Raw genomic sequence first — 22,819 nt, forward strand, 5'->3', positions numbered from 1 at the left:
CCAAGTATGTTGCTTATATTTCAGGTAATATCCCACTTCCATCTACAGACTGAAAGGGCATTTATCATAAGCATCAGGAAAATAGACTCCACTGTAACATCACAAACGTGCACCTATGCACATAGTTATGAGTGCACATGCACCTACATATATATATATATATATATATATATATATATACATACATACATTCTCTCGCAATCATCAAGGCAAATCAAGCTGGCTACACTGGATGTATGGGACAAAGATGTCAAACTGATTTGGACTTATTATTTACATTTTCTTTGAAAATTTATTCCAGTCATCCCATGTACTTGATTGCCCATTATATTTACCCAATAGAACCGTAATTAGCTTCGCTCATTTCCGATCTTGCAATAAATTCATAGATCTGTTATCATCTGGTAGAAGAAATCCTATTCTACCATTACTTCCAATAGATCACTGGGTCCTAACAATAAATCCAGCTAACAAGTGTGCTAGTTGGTTAATTATAACAGTTTGTTTGCATTGCCACAGCCTTGAAACTAACACCCCAGTCCATAGTACAGCACTGAGGGTCTGCCTGTGTGTAGAACATTCTCACCTATTGTTGAGGACTCTGAGGAACTACATTGACTAAGCAAGAAGGTACATGCTTTTAAATGGGAGATCTTGCTCTGGTCAGTGGGAAGTTGGCCGTATATTAATACCCTTTGTGTTCCATTTGGTGAAACAGTCTTGAACTGCTAAACTTCCCAGGATTTCTTTGGAACATGAAAGCATTGTTGAAAATAGGCATGGCTGCCTTTCTGCTTACTATCTTGCCCTAATACATATATAACAGTTCACCCAGTGTTTTCTGATGTGAAGGCCTTGCTGACAGAATAACCAACCACATGTGTTATATGAGGGTGGCCCTTTCTAAGCACAGAGAACATTTAAAAAAGATGAAAATGCTTCAACTCTCTGTACTATGCTCTCACCCAGTTTCCAAAGTACATCTCTGGTCTTTATTCAGGAGCAAGCAACCATAGTAGTGCCTGAAAAGCCGGTAAACTATAGCAACAGAAAAATAAAAAATAAGAAGTGTTCAGGCATACCAAAAATCCCCAAACTCAGACTTAAATGGTATTGTATCCCAACAAAGCTTCACAAAGGTAGAAATTTCACTAAAAATTATTTTAGAAGATAACCATAAAGGCCTAAAATAATCAATGACTTAACTAAATAATTTGAAAAGCAAATATTTGGTACTATATTTAAGATCACTTAGGGGTGCCTGGGTGGCTCAGTCGATTAAGCATCCGACTTCAGTTCAGGTCACCATCTCATGGTTGGTGAGTTTGAGCCCTGTGTTGGGCTGTGTGCTGCCTTTCAGAGCCTAAAGCTGCTTGGGATTCTGTGTCTCCCTCTCTTTCTGCTCCTCCCCTACTCGCATTCTGTCTTGCTCTCTCTTAAAAATAAATAAACATTAAAAAATATCCAAAAAAATCACTTAGATTTGTAGATAAGGTCATGACCTCTTATAGCTGTTTCTTATAACACAGGGAGATAATTACGCACAAAATATATTTAAGGATTAATAAATCTGTTCTATACTTGGCAAGTTCTCCTGTAGAGTGCACACGAATCCAAGAGTCAATGAAACAGAATGGTTGGAAATCATAAGCTTTTTTTTTTTAAATCCATAAGGAAAATTAGAACTCATCTAGTCCTGGGGTGCCTGGGTGGCTCAGTCAGTTAAGCGTTCGACTTCAGCTCAGATCATGATCTCATAGTTTCTGAGTTCAAGCACCACGTCAGGCTCTGTGCAGACAGCTCAGAGCCTGGAGCCTGCTTCGGATGCTGTGTTCCTCTCTCTCTTTGCCCCTCTCCCACTCATGCTCTGTCTCTGTCTCTCTCTCTCTCTCAAGAATAAACAAAACATTTTTAAAAATTAAAAAAAAAAAGAAAGAAATCATCTAGTCCTGCTTCTCATTATACAGCTAAGGAAACAGATGTCACAAGTGACTTGCCCAAGGCCACAGAGCAAGTTACATGGATCCAGGATGCTAGTCCAGGGATTTCATGACTGTTTTCCAAAAAAGTCAACTTTGAAAATAATGAGTGACTTGAATTTACACATTCATTATGAAAACAGCTTTTAATATCAGTTTTGGCTGAAGTAATACATTAATATGAAACAGAAAGAGAAGTTCCTTTTAAGGTGCATCGGAAAGAACCAGAAGTGGGCTCTCAAGCAGCTAGCTTGCCCACACGACCATACTTAGGATCCAATTCCCCTTCCACTCTGCACAGTTACAGTCAGTGTTAATGGGAGATACACTCATCTGGAACAAGAGAAAGAGGTCTTTGAAGACAGCATTTGTTACCAATAAAAACAGGATTCTCCAGCCTGGTGATCTCCTCTCCTCTCCCTCCCCAACAGAAAAGACAAATCATTTTGTCCATTTGGCTCCCTGGGGGTGCAATTTTTATGATCTATTTTCTTACTTTTCACCCCGACCACACCCCACTTTGACTCACTAAACTCCTTCTAATATCATTCTTTCAACTTTCTGGCATGACTTAAAAGCAACTTACTTGATGTAAGGAAGACCTAGTATTCCATCAATATATATAGCATAGGGTGGTTAATAAAAGCTCATGCTGGCTAAACAGAGACAGGTGATATAGTCTTTTAGATTAGTTAAGTCAAAAAAAAATACAGAAACATTCAAAATTCACAGGAAGGCAGACAAACATGCTGAGATGTCAGAAAAAGTCAAGAAAATATTGCCCCCTAGAGTACCCATTACTTAATATGTAATTTTTATTTATAAAACCATCAGCAGCTCCAATTTCCAGGAAATTAACCAACTCATTACTTAAGACCTGGTCAGTTAAGCCCCCTCGGTTCGCACAAGGAGCTCCTTTATAAGAATTCCCACACTGCTTACGGCACAGTGTATTGTAAAAGGAAACTCTTTCACGTTGGTTCTATTAGTTAAGTCAAGGTACACTATTAAAACTTACCTTTCCTTATGCCAAAAGAAAAAACTGAGTGCAAATGATTCTTGTAAGTTCTTCAAAGCACCTCCTCTCTTTTATATTTTTCCTACTTTAGTTAAATCTTGATTTCATAGTCCTAAACTCTGAAGTTTCAGAAAGACAGTTCATTGCTTTTCTTAGTGGTGCCCAGGTGGCTCATTAGGTTAAGCGTCTGACTTCAGTTAAGGTCATGATCTCACGGTTCATGGGTTCAAGCCCCGCATCGGGCTCTGTGCTGACAGCTCAGAGCCTGGAGCCTGCTTCAGATTCTGTGTCTCCCTCTCTCTCTGCAACTCCCCCACTCACACTCTATCTCTCTCTCTCAAAAAAAATAAATAAGCGTTAAAAAGATTTTTTAAAGAAAGACAGTTCACTACTTTTTTTAACTTCCATTCCTCTTTTTTTTTTTTTTCTGGGTCAGAAGTTTCTGGAGAAAAATACTACATCCTATATCACATGCCAAGAAATCAAATTCATGTATCTGCAATATTAAACCAGCACCTGTTCTCACCACTTCTATCTTAGCCTTGTCTGTTCACAAGAGTTTTAATTTTATCTTAACATTTATAAATATCGGAGTGCAAAGATTTAAATAGCTTGCTATCACGAAGCAAGCATAAATGTTCTCTAATTAAAACCACATTCTCTCACCTGAATTATACACACAGCTAGTTTTATTCCAAAGAAAACTAGGACTACATTAGTTATACCGCAAGATTATCTTAAAGATGCATTTCTTAATGAGCTTCTATTGATTAGCCAGTCCCTAATATTGTAAAAGGACTGAAAATGCTGACAGTCACTACACTTACCTGTAGGAGGCCCTTCATCCCAGCCTTCTGCCCTCTTAATTCGATTTGCTGTGAATCCTAAGCAGATATTGACTCCAACAGCAAAAGTGAACAGGGATATTACCTAAGGGAATAGGGAGATTGAGGTGTCAAACCAATGAATCAAAGTATATGAAGGCAAAGGAAAGGACTTCAACATCACCACCCAGTCCTACAACTTCCAAAATGCACTGTAAAGCGCTGTCTGGATTTTTAAAACAAAAAGCAAAATTGCAAATCAGGAACTGATTCTTAACATCAAGTCCTTCCCCCCATGCCATCTTTCTCCTACCTGGTAGGACTGGACCGGACTCCTCCTTGCCATGGCAGAGGGTTCTTGGAAAGCCTTTTGCAGTGTGTTCTCTTTTGCCTACACTGAATGCACTGCTTTTTGGGGCTCTGAGTTCAGTCTATTAACTACAAGTAATCCCACCTGGGAGGTTGACAGCCTCCCCTGATTTGTCCGGAGCTTGATTTCATCACGATTGATTCACAAATGGCAGCTCTGAGCCTAAGAGGCTTGAAACACCCCTCTCCTTCTCTCCACCCCCTTATCGGTCCCGCCCCTAACACACACACACACACACACACACACACACACACACACACACACACTTTCATGTGGTTTCCTCTGGTAACATGAGGGTTTCTTATGTTGCTTTGGCCAATAACAGTGCATGTTCATTTTCCTTCCCTCACAAAAACATGGTTTTTAAAAAAGAAACCAAATGTATTTGATCCGATAAAAATGAAACAGAGCCGTAAAAGGGTTTCCACCAGCTTTAAGCTTTTAAGGTTTACAATGTAGTTATTCAATGTAGTCCACCTCACGACTTTATTTTTTTTTAAACAAGGAAAGTTTTATAATTTATAAACCTAATAACTTTCCCTGTCTTTCCCATGTATTTATTTTTTCTGGCAGTTTAAATGACCCTGTCCCTACTGCCACATTCTCAGCTACTCCCGACTACTCAAATATTTCTCACGATAAAATCTCCCAGGACTGTAACGAACACAAGAGATAGCACTATTTTTCCCCATGTTGTTGTTAGAGTTTAGAGAAGTAACTTTTATCAAAATACTGGGAATTGCCAGCTAAGCAGTAGAGAGTCCTTCTGCCCTGTGAGGAAGGACAGAATAAGAAGAGCCTGGCTCTTCTTCCCTAAAAAAAAAAACTGTCAGCTTGGTTTTGGGGAGGGGGGGGGGGGGGGGGGGGGGGGGGGGGGGGGGGGGGGGGGGGGGGAGGGGTTGGATGGGGCAGCTTTGTTAGTGATCGAATTTAAGAAGGAAATCTCAATGGCAGCCAGAATTTAGCTTTAAACATCGTTTCCTTGATGATTTCCCAGTTATATTGTCATCCAGTCACCAAACACGGTGTCCTTCAAGGCTATTGCCAATGTTCAACTTTCTTTACTAAGCATTTGGCAACCGGGAGACTTCTAAAAGAAATTGAGGTCTCTAAATCTGAAAGTTATTTAAATATAATACGTTTTTAAGATTCAGAATGAGGGAAGAAGGCTTGCCTTTGGTTTTCCCCGCACCAGGCCTGGGCACCATTAATCTCGCACTGAGCATATGTGCGTACATAAACAAATACAGCACTTACCATGCAACAGATTACTAACGGAGCAGTGGCTCTGCTCAAATAAAACATGATAGCATGAAAGCAAGCACTGTGGATTACACAGTAGGCCTGGCTTTCATTATATATTCTAGAATTCAGTAACGGCTAATTGAGAAAAAGAAAACGCACTGCCAAACTTGAAGTTGCCTTTCTAAAAATCCTTTTAGTCTTGTATTCTTGCGGAGATGGCAGGCTTATGGATTTTTCTAGGGAAGTCCCTTGCTTTAGTTTGTGTGCCATACTGAAATGATTTGGAGCTGGGTATTTAGCAAGTCTTATGAAAGATGTTAACCGCATGTAAGATTTTTCTACTATTGATGTTCAAGTTCAAGATGGACCCTGGCTTTTATAGTAGAAAACTATAAACCGAAAAGGAAAATCAAGGCAAAGGCCTGTGACTGCCTTGTGTTGTGTGCCACGTGTTCCAAACATTCCCCCCGAAACCTGCCTCCCCTTCTCTTTAACCTCCCCGGCCCTTGCCAACAACTTTAGATTCTATCTGACATTTGAGTGTAGAAACCCAGCTTGAGGATAATGAAGGCTCTCCTTGAAAAAAAAAAAGACTCAGAAGCTGAACATCATCCATTAATTTTTTTTTGACATGCAGCATAGCTGTGCAGAGAAAAAAGGCTTCAGTGTAATAGTCGATCCATAATTGGCTTCTGTACAGCACTTGTTACCAATTATCTAAGAGGATTGAGCTCAGGCATTATTTCCGTCAACTGCTCTGTCAAAGAACTTTGTCTTCAGGTCATTATGCACACGGAACTCATTAAAAAAACACACATACACAAGTACACGTGTGCACGCGCGCACACACACACACACACACACACACACACACCATCTAACCCTAGTTAAAAAGAATCTTACTACTAAAACATCCCTATAAATTAACTGGCAGGAGGATGACCAAAGTCTCTACCTCGGGCATCAAATCAACTACAAAATACAATTACCCTTCTTTATCTAAAACTGAGAAAACCAAAAGTCTGGTAATAAATACCATAGGTCTAGAAATTCAGCTAAATGACTGGAATACCGTTCAAAACCTTCTGTAAACAAAACCAAACTGAGAAAGTCCATCTATCTGGTGTTTAAGATTTTGGAACAATGTCAGCTATAGTTGGGTCAGTAAACAAGAAAGTGTTTGAGAAAGACTAAAATTAACTTCCAGAATGGTTTATTAATCCAGCTACATTTCAGAGAACACTGCCCCCTGGCAGAAGGAAATCCAGAACTTGCAACAGTCTTAGGCCCTAGAAATCATTCTGAGGTTCTCAAGCTTTCTCGAGGATAAGAATCACCTCAGGAGCTTGTCTGAAATGTGCGTGCTTGTGGTCTACTCACCAAGATTTGGATTCAATAGATCTAGGGGGGAAGGTAGAAAAACCAAGGATTCTAGAAGTCAGATAAGAATTGGCACGATAGGTTATTCTGACATAAGTAACGTAAGGCGCACATTTAGAGAAACAGAGCACTGGAAGAAATTACTCTGAATCAATTTGTTTATGCCCTGGATGTTGAGTTGCTTGGTCTAATGCTAATGTAATTTTCATATATTATTAAGAGCATTCACTATTGATTGGACATTAAAGTCTAGATCTCCATGGCTGTTCCTCCATGGGAATCATCTCCAAACTGTAAGCAGCAAAACAGAATTTTATTTACTTTGCTGGTGGCACAAAGCAGCAGTGTGTGTATTGCTTAATTGCACTACAGTAGTTGCATTTATACTAATGCACAGTCTATCTTTTCATGAAATGGTTCTGTGGATCCTTGTTCCCAAGCGCTGATTAAGGTAAGAGGGCTTGAGGTTCATAATGAGATTTGAGAGATAGATAATTGACGGTTGTCATTTTTGCCGCCTGCAGTAATTATGAAATTTTCATAAACTGCTTCAAACTTTATCTATATCCAGTTTCTCATTATGCAGAGTTAACTGCATGATGGTGTCTTGACTTAACACCATTCCCAGAACGCTCTAAAACTTTAGTGTTAGACAATTACCAACCGCCTGATTTTTCAGTAGTATCGTTGAGCAGCAAATATAGCACACACACTAAGTAAATAAGAAAATAATACCCACACGTCTTCTCCCTATGTCATTTTAAAACTCTTTGAGCTAAGTCTTGCTTTTTAATTCTGCTGTGGTTGCTGGCTATTAGAAAATTCAGAATAAAAACAGGATAGCAGTCTTTGCGAAAGGGGTTTACCAATCTGAATTGAGCAAAAAATTATGATGGCTAATGGAGGAACAAGCTGGCCCAATTGCTCCACAATTCAAGACCGCAGATTGTATAAAGTAGACACCACTTAAGATTCTGAACCACAGATGTAAAGTTTTATGGGTAATCTTTGGTCCCAGGAGGTTCTCCAGTGGAGAAATAGCATATATCTGTTCAAATGCAAACAGGACTTGTGTTATTAGTTATTACACAATTGAAAGCTGAAATCAACACCGGCACATCTTTCAATGACTACAATTTACATCGTAAACTTCTATGCATGACACTTATTCCCGGTGGATCTAAGTGTAAAGCCCCCACACCAGAACAATCTCTATCTTCTAAGAATATTCATTCATTGCACAAATATTCATCAGCTCCTACTGCGTACCAAGCACTGATCTGGCACTAGTACTATATGGGGAGCTGAACCAAAACATAGCCCCCTGCCCTCCATATGAATCAAATGGACACAGAAATAAATGTGCGATCTCAACTGATTACGTGCAGAAAGGTAGAGGTAAGCACTGCTATGAGAACATGTAACTCTGGATTGATCTAGTCAGGAGGATCATGGAAGACTTTGTGGAGTAGCAGTTGAGCTCTAATGTGCAGGGTAGGTGGGAGTAACTAAATAAGAGCGGGAGAAGATTCTAGGCAGAGCGAACAGGGTGTGCAAAGGTTCCACGTGGCGTAGAAGCACAGCACACCCATGATATGAAAAGACAGCTGGTTTGACTAGAGCAGCAAGAGCAAAAGCGGGCGTGTTGTGAAATGAGTCAAGGGATTAGTAGGGGCCAGTGTTGGCTGCTATTGTCTTTGCCTTATAAGTGATGGATAGCCTTAAAAGCCTTAAAAGAGCTTAAGCAGGTGAAAGTTACTCCGACGTTGAAGGATGAATCTCTGTATGGTGTGGACATGTAGTGCAGGGAGTCAAGAACGGACACAGAAAATCAGTTTGGAGATGATGAAGTAATCCAGGAAAAAGCTAGTGACACCTTGCACCAAGAGGGCCATGGTGGTGGATTGGGAGAAAACTGGGGCAGGTGGGGAAAAGATCCATTAATGAACTGGGTACACAGGTTCAGGGGCAGGAAAGTAAGAAGTGTGACTCCTGAGCTAATGAATATGTAATTGGATTATGATGACATACAGTACTCAGTAAAGTCACTCCTAAACGTTTAATTGGATTGCAAAAAAGACGTGGAGATTGATATCCACTTGCTAACATTCTAGACTTAGTTCAAATAAGGGATACGGCTAATAGCTCTAAAACATGTCAGTAGTTTTAAAAACCACTTAAGGCAATTGTTTTAAAGTTCCTTTGGACTTTAAACACTGAAAATACATTTATTCATAATTGAGGTTTAAAAGGAATTACTGCCTGGAAATAACTCACCTTTGTTGCTAACTCTAGCTTACAGTACATTTTAAAACTTGAAAGTCGGTTTGTCTACTTCTTTTCAGCTACAATGCAAGCTGCATGCTAAATTTCCAGGCGAGTGGAAGAAGGTTGTAACAGTTTGGCGAGATGGCGAGATGGTGTGTGTGAGAGCCTCCTGGTTTCATGTGTGAGTCCGCTTTGTACTGCGCACTGTGTAATATTCGCCACAGATGGGTGGGTATGACACTATAGAGAAGAGTTTCAGGGGCGCCTGGGTGGCTCAGTTGGTCAAGCATCCGACCTCAGCTCAGGTCACGATCTCACGGTTCGTGGGTTCAAGCCCCACGTCGGGCTTAGAGCCTGGAGCCTGCTTTGGATTCTGTGTCTCCCTCTCTCTCTGCCCCTCCCCCACAAACATTCTCTCTCTCTCTCTCTCTCTCTCTCTCAAAAATAAAATAAAACATTAAAAAAATTAGAGAAGAGTTTCACCACCCTTGCCTTCTAGGCTCTCACATGGGCCGGTGAGAAGCTCCTGTCAGTTCCACTTGCAGATGAAGAAATGGAGGCTCAAAGACTATGTGACATCTCCAAAGCGGGACAGTAAGTGATTGAGCCAGGTCTGAGGAACCAGATCTCCTAAGCTAGCTTAGTCCTCTTCCCGCTATGGCATGACATCCCTGTACTACACCACATGGGGGCCTCAACTTGACACATGCAGCACGCAGCTACCCAAACAACCGCTTCACCTTCCAGCTTCTTTTCTTTTCCTGGAAACTTCTGCAATCCTTCCATCTCTTGTTTCTCATCAGACACCATGTCTACCGGGTCTTGTTACTGATTACAGTTATTACCATCCTTTCTCAGGGCTTGCTGAGCGTTCTTAGTATCTAAATTGTCTTTCTTTTTTTTTTTTTTTAATTTTTTTTTAACGTTTATTTATTTTTGAGACAGAGAGAGACAGAGCATGAACGGGGGAGGGGCAGAGAGAGAGGGAGACACAGAATCGGAAGCAGGCTCCAGGCTCCGAGCCATCAGCCCAGAGCCCAACGCGGGGCTCGAACTCACAGATGGCAAGATCGTGACCTGAGCCGAAGTCGGACGCTCAACCGACTGAGCCACCCAGGCGCCCCTCTAAATTGTCTATGTGAATAGTTTAGATTCTCCCTTCATCCTCATTCTACAGGACATGCATGAGCAGTTCGCCTCAAAATTGCCCTTCCTGTTTGAGCCTTCTGCCCCCTTCAAACACCCTTTCATTCAGGCCTCTCTTAATTCATTCCCATTCATTCCCAGAGGGCCCTGCGTAAGATGCAAATTTGATGATGCTCCTCCCAATCTCAAAACCTTCAGTGGTTCCCTATCACAGCAGTTTTCAAGAGGTGATCCTGGGGGCTACCTGGAACAGAATCACCTGGAAACTTGTTACAAATGCAATCCTTAGGTCCCATCTCAGATCTATGGAATCAGAAACTTGGGGGCAGGGTGGGTAGAGCCCAGAATCTGTGTTAACAAGCCCACCAGGCAAATTCTGCTGTCAGTTTGAGAACCACTGACCTAAAGCATAAAATCCAAACCCCTTGGCAACACAAATAGGATTCTAAATCCAAAATCAAGTTGCCTATGGGCACCTGGGTGGCTCAGTCAATTAAGCGTCCGACTTCGGCTCAGGTCATGATCTCACGGTTCGTGAGTTCAAGCCCCGCGTCGGGCTTTGTGCTGACAGCTCAGAGCCTGGGGCCTGCTTTGGATTCTGCGTCTCCCTCTCTCTCTTCCTCCCCTGCTTGCACTCTGTCTCTCTCTCTCTTTCTCTCGAAAATAAAATATTTTTTAAAAATTCGAAATCAAGCTGCCTGGATTCAAATCTACTACTGTTTAACTGTGAGACCTTACATGACCCTTAGGCGAATTACTTCTCCATCCTAAGACTCAGTTTTCTCATCTGTATGCAGCTCATAGGAATCTTAAGAGTATTACATGGAATAATCCATGTAAATTGCCTAGCACAATGCCTGGCACAGAAGAATGCTTAGCAAATGGTAAATTTTTTAATTAGAGAAATATTTGCTGTGCCTTGATTAAGTCGTACCCTGTGACACATCCATTCTTTAATATATGTTGTTGCTTTGGCCTAGAATGCCCTTCTCCACCTAATCTCCCTGGCAAACTCCAACATATTCATGAAGATTCAGGTCAGGTGTCACTCTTCTGTGAAGCGCCCGCCTCCCTCCCGATTTTTCCTCTCCTGTGCAGAGCAATGGGTTCCTCCACTCTGCTCCCATATTGTCTACAAATCCATTTTTAGGCCTCTCCGTCCCTTGTGATATTTTTGAATGCAGGGATGAGTCATTCTTGTGCTTCACAGAGCTATGCATCTTTCCTGGGATGTAATAGGCAGGCAATAAATGTTTGTTGAAGGAATTACTTGATATCAAGAAATTCAAATTGGAACTTCAATCCTTACTCTCTTACTACTAGCTGTATGACTTCAAGCCCATGTTTCCTCACCTGTAAAGCAGGATTATTGGGCTAATCAGTGATTTGTAACACTTTTTGAAGCAGCGAAACCTTAGTTTCAAAGAAAATCTTAAAATGAATACCAACATCTAAATGTGGAGCTGCTCTACTTTAAGTAGGGAGTGGGGAGCCAAGATCCTATCAGACCAGCCACCTCCCCTTCTCCCTACAGTACTCCCTACAAAGGAGTGCAATTTGTGAAAATAAACAAAGACAATAACCAAGTTAATTCCACTATTTAAACACTTTTTTAAAAGTTTTATTTATTTAAGTAATCTCTATGTCTTACGTGGGGCTCAAACTCATGACCCTGATCAACTGAGCCAGCCAGGTGCCCTTACCTACTTTTCTAAATCCAACCTTTTGTTGTAGTATTCAGATATATACATACATGCCAAAATGCGACCCAAATTACCCCCAGGCCAGATCTTTCATTGACAAATGACAGAATCTTTCACTCCAGCCAAGCTCCTCCCCTAAGGAGTCCAACCAAATTTCCAGCCTCCTCATGGTGTTTCTCAGCTCTGAAGTCCTCCTCCTTCCATGGCATTCATCCAAATCTGAGTCAATTCACAGCCTTCCCAAAGCTATGGATTATTAATAAAAATAACATGAGTTCTTATAACACAGGGTTGATATGAAGACCAACTGATATAATGCATGTTAAGCAAGTAGCTCAGTGCTTGAAACTTAGAAAATGTGCAAATATTAGACACTATTACATACAGGCGGCTAAAGACTACATCTGTTATCATGTTCTCAGCATTAAGCAAAGAACTGAGCACATAAGAGGTGCTCAGCAGTGACACAGGTTCTAGGAAAATTCCTTTACTTTTAGAGAGATTATGTATAGATTAAAGTTGGAGATGTTACAAACCCCTTGTCACATTCTCTCTAACCTCAAGAGAAAATGAGCAGCATTTATTTGGTAAAGGGTGGGGTGACTCTGGGGACAGCCTTGAAGGCACAGGTTTGAACTACAATAACAAAGACCCTCTATTTGGACTGGAAAGCCCCAAGAATTTGAGCTTCAACTCAAGAAATTTGTTTGAATATAAACACAAACCTAAAAGGAAGTTTATGCTTGCTACTAGAATGCCATCATCACATGCTTAGCAGCACAATGGTGCCCTCTTGGAGAGGAAGCAGAACTGCTATTTCTGTGATTCCCCTTGCAAGCAAACAGGAGCTAGTGACATTCATCGATCTAGAAACAGAAGGGAATTTCCTCTGCCTGATAAAAGACTTCTGTGAAAAACTTACAGCTAACTTCATGGTGAAAGACTAAATGCTTTCCCCCTAAGATCCAGAACAAGACAAGGATGTCTTCTCTAACCACTTCTATTCAACACTGCACTTCTAGGCAGGGCAATTAGGCAAGAAAACAAATATAAGGCATTCCAACTGGAAAGGAACAAATATAGCTATCTATATATAAGACATGAACTTGTATATAGAAATCTTAATGAATCCTTTAAAAACTATTAGATGAGCACTGGATATTGTATGTAAGTGAGGAATCACTAAATTATACACCTGAAACAAATTTTACCATATATGTTAACTAACTAGATTTTAAATAAAAACTTGAAGGAAAACTATACAAATAAAGAAATTCAGGAAGGTTGCATGATACAAGCTAAATATTTTTAAAAATCAGTTGTATTTCTGTACACTAGCTATGGAAAATCTAAAATGAAATTAAGAAAACAATTGCACTTACAATAATATCAAAAAGTCTAAACTACTATGAATCAATTTAACAAAAGAAGTATTAGATTTGTACGCTGAAAACTAGAGAATGTCATTGAACTACATTATGAAAGACCTAAATAAATGGGAAGACACCCACATTCATAGATTGAATGACATCATTGTCAAGATGGCAAGAAAGTAAAAATGTGGTCCATAGCATGGGAGAAAATATTTGCAAATCAATATCTAATAAGGGCCTAGTATACAGAATATGTAAAGAACTCTTACAACTCAGCAGTAAAAAGACACATAACCCACATTTTTCAATGGATTGGAATAGACATTTTGAGAAAGAAGATACATAAATGGACAATAAATACATACATGAAAAGATGATCAACACCATTAGTCATTAGAGAAATGCAAATCAAAATGACAATGAAATACCACTTTCACACCCACTAGGATGGCTAAAATTAAAAACAGACAATAACAAGTGTTGGAAAGGATGCGAATCCTCATATATTATTGATAGGATCATAAAAGCGCAGCCACCTTGGAAAATAGTTTGTCATAGAGTTATCATATGACCTAGCAATTCTACTCCTAGCTATACCCTGAAGAACTGAAAATATATGCCTACATGAAACCTTGTACACAAATGTTCACAGCAGAATGATTAACTGATGAATGGGTAAAAAAAATGAAGTATACCAATACAATTAAATTTTATTCAGCAATAAAAGAGAATGAAGTCCTGACACATGTTATAACATGAATGGACCTTGAAAATATCAAGTGAAAAAAGCCAGACACGAAGGCTACATATTGTATGATTTAATTTCTATAAAACATCTAGAACAGCAAATCCATAGAGAAAGAAGGTAGATAAGTGGTTGTCAGGTGATGTGGAAGTGACTGCTTTGGGTATGAAGTCTTGTTTGGGGGTGATGAAAATGTTCCAAAGTTACGGTGTTGTTTGCACATCGCCATGAAAGTAATAAAAACCACTGAAATGTACAGTTTAAAAGGGTGAGTTTCTATGGTTTATGAATTATATTTCCAAAAATGCTGCTTAAAAAGAAAGAGAGAGCTAGTGAGATTATCCCTGCAGTGAAGCAAATTCCAAAGTCTCTGGACCCACAGGAAAGGAACATTAACCCTGACCTTCAGCTCTCAGGTCAGTTCCTTCCAAGCTGTGTGCAGAGTCACCTCAGTTACCCTCCGAAACTTACAATTAACAGGGACTGAAGCATTTGAGTGGTGGTGTGAACCTTTTTTAACCAGCCCCTGTATGTGATGAAACCTTTTACATTCCTAAAAATAGGAGGATCTCTTTCAGAGTACTTCAGGGCCTCTGCCATAGGTCTTTAATCAAGTTTCCTGTTTCATTTTATTTCAAAATAAAATGAAAACCCAGTTCTTGCCTACGGATCTCAAGGGACTTGAATCTTAATGGCAACAACCTGTAATCAGAGTTTGTGGGACAATTGTGGGAATTTAAGAACAATGTCTTGGAACGACATAGATGGGCCTTGAGGACATTATGCTCAGTGAAATAAGTCAGACAGAAAAGACAAACATGGAATGAACTCACTTAATAGGCGGAATCTAAAAAAAAGCTCATAGACCCAGAAGCGGGGGGTGAGGAGTGGGCAAAATGGGCGAAGGGGGTCAGAAGATACAAACTTCTAGTTATAAAATAAATAAGCCATGGGGATGTAATGTACAGGTCATGGTGACTATAATGAATAATACTGTATTGCATGTTTAAAAGTCACTAAAAGTGTAGATCTTTAAAAGTTCTCATCATAAGAAAATGAATTCTGTAGTTAATGTATGGTGACAGCTGTTAACTAAACTTATTATGGTGATCATTTTGTAATACATACAAATACAGAATCATTCTATTGGACACCTGAAACTATATAATGTTATATGTCAATTATACTAGAATTTTTTTAATGCCTTGCATTTGAAGAACACTTCTTAAAAAAAAAAAAACCCTATAAGAAGAATGAAGGCTCACTCACTCTTTCTACTTCGCGATCAGTAAAACTGAAAGCCCGCTCATAGGCAAAGTCGCAGAGCTAACGTACCTCTGACTGGGACATCATGACAGTTCAGGACAGGATGAAGGGAGGGGAATCAAGTGTGGATGAATGGTACCATACCTGGAATGGAGCAGATACTCCATAGGTGGTAGCTAGGATTTCCTAAGTGCCTGCTCTTTGCTGGACAACACACTAGAGACACTTATATATACATATATTGCCTAATTTAATCTCCTTAAAAGCTTTCACACTATTATCATTGTCAATATATGAGAAAACAAGGTCAAATATATCAGACACCTTGTCCAAGTTCAAGCACCTGTTAAATGGAGTTTTCTCTTCTCCATGATTTCCTAATGAGGATTATAAACTGGCAAGATCTAAAAGGAATGGGAATATTAACTATTTGCTGCAAGAAACATGAGTCTATTAAAAGTAGAGAATCCAGGGGCGCCTGGGTGGCTCAGTCGGTTAAGCGTCTGACTTTGGCTCAGGTCATGATCTCACAGTTCGTGAGTCCGAGCCCCAGCTGTGCTGACAGCTCAGAGCCTGGAACCTGCTTCACATTCTGTGTCTCCCTCTCTCTCTGCCCCTTCCCTGCTCATACTCTGTCTCTCTCTGTCTCAAAAGTAAATAAACATTAAAAACAAATTTTTTTTAAACTAGAGAATCTGATAAATGTTTGATAAGTTTTAATACTTGATAATGTTTCCTAAATCAGAACACACCAGAAGCCACAGATTAACTTCTATCCTAGGCTGACTTAATTCTCACCCAAAAAAAGAATCGGGTAGTAATGAGGAAGTGACTGGCCCGAACCGTGGGCGTCATGGCCATATCATCTCAAGGTTCCTAGGAGATCAGAGAGAACGCTGATCATTGTCAGACAAGTGACCTAAACTTCCAGAAACCAGAATTTTACAAATTCATATAATATTGATTCAAGGCAGATTTAGTGAGCACTCCCTACAACATAAGCTGATGGTTATTGAAACCTTGCTCTGTGCCAAGTACTACTTGATGTCAAGGATACTGAGATAAGAAGCATGTTTTAACTGGAAGATGTGGAAGTCTGTTAAACACACTCTGTTAAGTCATAGAGGTATGCAGTGGGTATGTGTGGGGGCTACTAAGGATACGCTCACTCAATCTCTGCTCTACTCCAGTACCAGGGAACCTTCTTGTCTTACAGATTTTTTGTAGGATGTGTTATAGATACAGTTCATATATTCTGCCAGTTATGCTCCTGAGGTGGTCTTTCTGCACATGCTATTTAAACAGCAGAATTGAGGGGCGCCTGGGTGGCTCAGTTGGTTGAACGTCTGACTTCGGCTCAGGTCATGAGCTCACAGTCCGTGAGTTCGAGTCCCGCGTTGGGCTCTGTGCTGACAGCTCAGAGCCTGGAGCCTGCTTTGGATTCCTGTGTCACCCTCTCTCTCTGCTCCTCCCCTGCTCATGCTCTGTCTCTCTCTGTCTCAGAAATAAATAAAACATTTAAAAATTTTTTAAAAAATAAACAGCAGAATTGAGACAAGGTCCACCCTCCTGTCCCTTTAGCCGTTTCTCTGGTAACAATTTTTATAAAAGAAAGCTGGGAGTTTTTGTTACCTGCAAGTCCAATAGAAGTCCATGCTTGATCACAACTCTAAGTGACTTCATTATATCTTGGGTCCCTTTAGTAGACAATGACTGCCCAACCCAGGAGAGAAAAGTTCAGGTGGCACCGCCTAGACTCCCATCTGGACTCCCATCTTCATTTTAGATGTCTTGTTTTAGTAAGTCACTAAAACTACACAGCATTGAGAAAGGCATGACCAGGATGATGAGGAGTCCGTGTTACCCAATTCATTCATTCATTCATTCATTCATTCATTCATTCACTTGCTTATTTACTCAACAAATTTTTACTGAGCACCCTTGTATGCCATCAGGCGTTAGGGATGCAAAGTGAACAGAGCAAATCCTCTGCCTCAAGATCCCACATTCGAGTGGGAGAAGAAATGTAATATAATTTCAGATACTTTATACATGATAAGGGAAACAAAGCCAAGCAAGAGAACAAAGAGTAATGGCAGTAGCTACTTTCAATTGGGTGGTAATGAATGTCTTTCAGCAGAGATGACCTCTGAACAAAAATCTGGATAGAGTGAGGGAAGGAACAGCAAATGAGACCCTAATTTGTAGGAGCAGCCGAGTATGTTCAGGAAGACCTGTGTGGCTAGAGTGGAGTCAGGGGAATAATCCCAGATGATCTCAAAGAGGCTATCGGGTGCTGGTCCATGCAGGACCTCACAGGTCACAGTGGAGCCTTTGTGTTTCATTTTGGGTGTGATGAGAAGTGACTGGGGGGATTTCAATCAGGCAGTGACATAATCCGATTTGTTTCAAAAGGCTCACTGGATGTTTAGAGAATGGATATTTAATGAGCTCCCCCATGGCCAATGGTTGAAGACTGTGCAGCTTGGGTGCCTTGCATAGACGATGGAAGAAGGTGGGTGTGGTTGTCCTTCTCAAATGTTCTAAGGGCAATACAAGACAGATGAGTTTTATTTTGTGTACTTCCTCAGGCAAAACTAGAAGTTACAGAGAAGCATGCTTCATCTCACAATAAGAGGAACTTTCTAGCAATCAGTGCTGCCAGAGTTCTCTCATCAAAAATGAACTCACAGTTACTATTGAAGAAAAGGCTGGGTAGGTGAGGTCAAGAATTATGGCAAAGTATGGAAATTCAGAAGAAGATTGGCTATACAACATTTTAGGTCCTTCCCAACTCGAGGCTTCTATTAGTTACCTCTCTTTTTAAAACTGTCTTTGGAGGCTGAGTTCTCTCTGTAATGACCAGCAAAGAGCTACTCAAATTAAATTAAATAACCAGAATTCAATTTTATTTTTTTCTTAATAAATCAAAAAGAAAGGGAAGAATCCTTATACACACTTTGTTCTTACTGTTTCATCGCCTGAAGGAAATGTACATATAGTTGTAGGTGGGTATAAACAGGTATAGGATTGGCAGGTGGAATTTAATATGCCAAAGAAAGAGAACACTGGTCAGGATTAGGCTAAGAAAAGGAGAAACGCCTTCCACAAAGTCATTTGATGGATTTAAGCAAGAGATTAAGCAATCTACTTTGGGTACATCTAAAAGACAGGCATAAGACAAGCTGACCTTATACTGCCTCTCCTAGCCTTACAGGTCTCTTATAATCCTTTATAAACAGAGAGCCACTGCAAAGTTGAAATACAAATGACCTCAGCTTGCCACTAGAGTATTATGCAAGACAATGCAGAAGTTCTGGACCTTATATTGTCCCGCTAAACTTCTGTGGCTCTAATGAGAGATGTTATACAACTTGTTAATTACTAAAATCCTGGGCTGTCGGGTTTGGTTAGAGTCATGGCTCAGATGCTCACTAGCTGTGTGGCCTGAATTAGGAAATCTCTCCAGACCTCTGCTTCTAGATATGTAAAATGGGAGTAAACCCAGCACCTCCCTCATTGAGTTGTGGGGATTAAGTGAAATAGTCCTTGTAGTATTGATTGTTAATAATAACAGCTACCATATACTGAGCACATAGAACGTGCCAGACATTGCACAGAAATCCTCTCCACAGTCTTGCAGAGTATGTATTGGTTTCTCTTTTTGACAGAAGCTCAAGAAGTTTAAGTAACTTGCCCAAGGTGATGCAGATTCATTCAGACTCAGGTCTGCCTAACCAAAGTCTAGCTTCTAAGTACTTCTTTTCATAGTACACTATGCTACCATACATTTGGTTTATTACAAAAATTCCTCTAACCTCACATGGGGAGGGCATTTGAAGGGTTTTTCTCTAGTGCCTTTAAGAGTTCAGATAAAGAAGGACTCTGTAAAGGATGGTTTCTCATTTTCACACCAACTACAGGCTGGAGCCATTATACCAATGTATTCTATTTGTGTCATCTGACTGATGCAGCCTGTCTTACATGCCTTCTAGGTTTGTGGCTGGCCAGTCTCAGTCACAGCCTTGTAGCCTATGGTCTCAGGTAACAAAGCATTTTGCAAAAGATGCTGTTTTCTCTTTTTTTCCCAGTCTTCTCTCCCTTCCTGCTGCTGTTTCCCCTTCTTGCGGAGAATTGATAAAAATTCTCTCACTTACTTTTGCAGTTAATCTCATGTGACCTATTGACAATGACCCAGTTGTTCTACTCAACTACAACACAGTTGAGAAGCCAGTGTAAGTAAGGACAAAGATCGCCGCCTGACGGAGCTGGGAGCAATCTTTCTGTATTGGTTCCTCTCACTGCACCCAACACAGTCTAATCATAATAAGGGCACTGAGCACAGTAACCCCTACCGGGAGTCAACCACTGGCCAAACATCTAACATGAACTTGCTCATTCATCCATTTATGCAGCAAATACTGTTTTAGGCAGAAAAGACACCAGCAATTAACAAAATAACCCAAGTGCCTACTCATGGAGCTTATATTTTGTTGGATGGAAAAGTCATAAATTATAAAAATATGTCAATTACTGACAAGAGCTATAAATAAAGAATAAAACAGGATGGTGGGAACAAGGAGAGAATGCAGTTGGCCCTTGAACTATGCAAATAAAGCCATTAGGATTATCCTATTTTACAGATGAAGAGTTCGAATAATTTGCCAAAAGTCGTCCAGTGTTAAAACAACAATCTGCCATATTCTCATGGTGACAATAATAAATATAACACCATCTATGAAGGTGGTTATAAAATAGCATGAAGTAAAGAATCATATTTTACGAGTGAAGAACCAAGACCCAGAAAGATTAAATAATCTGCTCACAGCTACACAGTAAGTGATGGGGATAGAATTGAAATGCAGTCTGAATGGTTTGAAGTCCCTGATCTTTCCACCTGACCTTGCCCCTTCTGTTGTATTTGTTCTGTCTGAAATTCTTTTCACTGAACTGAAAGTTTCTTGAGGACAGGGACTGCATCTCCACCATCTCCTGCAAGTTCTACAGCATCTGGCACAGAAAGTGTTGAACTTTCTGCATGTGGACCAGCCACATTCCCCAGGCAGAAAGCAAGATGGCCGCCCATTCTAATTTTCAGACCTTCTCAGCCTCACTTGGCAGTGGGTCTCAGTGTATAATTAGCATTGTGAGCAATATTACCCTTGACCCCCAGAGTGCCAAGAGACACCCAGTGGCAACCTGCTAGCCTCAGCCTAATCTCTCAGAAATACCTGCATTCCCAGGCAGACTTGTGTCCTGCACAGACTTGTTTGCCTCTTTATTAGGCTGGTGTTTGTCTAGGAATCAAAGGAATAAGCAAGTAGGATGCACATGGCCTGCATGTTAATGAGGGTCGATCCTGTGGAGTAAAGGGGGCATTGTGATGAATGTGAAGGGCTTGCCGACTGGCTGTATCACGTCAACTCCAGCCTAACAATGCTTTCCTCAGCACTCCTCAGCAATGGTGCTCACAGCTGCACTTTGCACGTATGTGCACATTGTGCTAACCCATCGTAGATGATCAGATGGGGTGAATGAATGAATGATTTTCCTTCATATTATTCAGGTTGCTTCGCAGGAGTACGACACAACTAAGTGGAAACATTTTGAGAGCAAGTATAATTCTCTTTGGGTTAAGATTTAGGGCAAAGTGGATAGAGCTTAGAGTCAGGCAAACCCGGGTTCAAACTTCAGTGTGGCCACTCACTAGCTGGATGGGTTTGGAAACTAATTCATCAGACTTCTCTGCTCTCCTTCAACCCTCAGTTCTCAGCCCAGAGAGCCCTCGACCCTGTTGCTTCCCAGTCATCTTGTTATTCCCTTTCTCCCCCCACCTATTTGTCTTTGAATACTTACCCTAACTCTTGGCATGTACGCCTCTCCCACTGGACTGTAAGCTCCACAATATTAGTGAGTCTATGCCCCTTTCCTCTTACGTTCAGAGCCTAGCATGGTGACTGGCACACAGAGACATTCAATTAACACTGGCTGAATATATTAACGAAGGAAGAGGACGGTGAAGAAAGAGGAAGGAAATTGTAAGGAGAGTGTAGAGGGTTCAGACAGAGGAGGAAAGGGATCAGGCAAGTGTCTTACAGTTTTACTTTCCTGTGAAATGGCAGCAGAGTTGGCTTGGGCCTTCTTCCGTCCCTCCATCCCTACCCAGTCTGGCCCCCAAGGCCAGAGTTCTCAAGAACTCTCTGGATCCTAGAGGAGTGCTAAGCCTCAACGCTAGAAAAATAATGCCACTTTCTTGTCCCTGTCCCCAGGCACCCAAGAAATGCTGGGAAAATTGCAGAACCTTGCTGCTGATGCCCACGCACACTTATGTCGCTTCACTTTAACAAAGCCTCCGGGCGCCTCAACCATGTCTTTAGTTACTTCATGTTGACTAACCACTGAAGTGTCTGTATACAATGTCAGAAATTTTTCTAGATTTTTCAAGCTTTCTGCTCCCATCCCTCTCAGGGAATAACTTTAATCCTTAATCCCCTCAAAAGATCAAGGCCATTCTAACATGCTTATTACATTCTACATACAGATTTTACTCCCAGTGATTCCATACACCAAAGTTGCTTTGGAGGGTGAGGAATACTGGGAAAAACTTTTTTTTCCTTGTTTTTGCCTAAGGATCAAATTATAGATCAAGGTGTTTCTTAGGAAAATTGCTTGCCTTGTGTTATTTAGGAAGGTCATCCTCTGGCAGCCTGACTACATTTTTAGTGAATTTAGAGCCACGGGGAGTGGACGTCAAGACTATAAATAATCGAGGGTAATAGTAATAAGGGGTTTAGGATCCAGTGAGCACTGGATGAACATCCTGTAACATCTCACAACATGCCTTCCCAAGGCAAACGTGGCTAGCCAAGGACTAAAAGACATAGGCCGAAGACGTCTCTCACAGAGAAGCTGGAAGAGCGTCTATCTTAGCTGTTACCTGACAAGCAGGGGCCGCCATGCTCTGTAGATCTCCTGGTTGAGGTGTCCAACCAACCGAAGCAGATAAGCTCAACTTTGCCAAACTCTTTTTTAACCCCAAATTTGCGATGATAGTTATTTGAAATAAAAAGAACAGGGGCCCCTGGGTGGCTCAGTCGGTTAGGCGTCCAACTTCCACTCAGGTCATGATCTCGCAGTTTGTGAGTTCATGCCCCGCGTCAGGCTCTGTGCTGACAGTTCAGAGCCTGGAGCCTGCTTCGGATTCTGTGTCTCCCTGTCTCTCAGCCCCACCCCTGCTCATGCTCTGTCTCTCTCTGTCTCTCAAAAATAAATAAACATTTTAAAAAATAATAATTAAAAAAAAGTAACAAATGTCTTGTAGGCTACATGTCATGTATTCTTCTGATTTCTTTGTAGACATCAACTCATTGAACTTGAGGAACAATCACGCATATAGGTACTGTTATCATCTGTAATTGATGGGGGCAGAAACTGAGGTACAGAGAAATTCAGTGGTAGACACGGGGCTTAAACAGTGGCAGCTCCAGAGCCTGAGCACTTAA

At 40.8% G+C, this 22,819-nt stretch overlaps 1 protein-coding gene across 20 annotated transcripts in view; it reads right to left on the minus strand.

Moving 5' to 3' along the window:
* ENPP2 (ectonucleotide pyrophosphatase/phosphodiesterase 2) overlaps positions 1–22,819 on the minus strand; it is a 110,855-nt gene that overhangs the window by 75,823 nt on the left and 12,213 nt on the right. For 14 of the 20 annotated variants that reach the window (XM_043601647.1, XM_043601643.1, XM_043601646.1 and 11 more), the window contains exon 2: positions 3,825–3,927. In XM_043601647.1, coding sequence (XP_043457582.1) covers positions 3,825–3,927 — 103 coding nt within the window. Of the gene's footprint in view, positions 1–3,824; positions 3,928–4,134; positions 4,345–22,819 lie in introns of those variants that run through there. The other 6 variants (XM_043601649.1, XM_043601644.1, XM_043601662.1 and 3 more) reach the window with 4 other exon arrangements.

Source organism: Prionailurus bengalensis, chromosome F2, assembly GCF_016509475.1.
Source record: "Prionailurus bengalensis isolate Pbe53 chromosome F2, Fcat_Pben_1.1_paternal_pri, whole genome shotgun sequence".
NCBI lineage: Eukaryota > Metazoa > Chordata > Mammalia > Carnivora > Felidae > Prionailurus > Prionailurus bengalensis.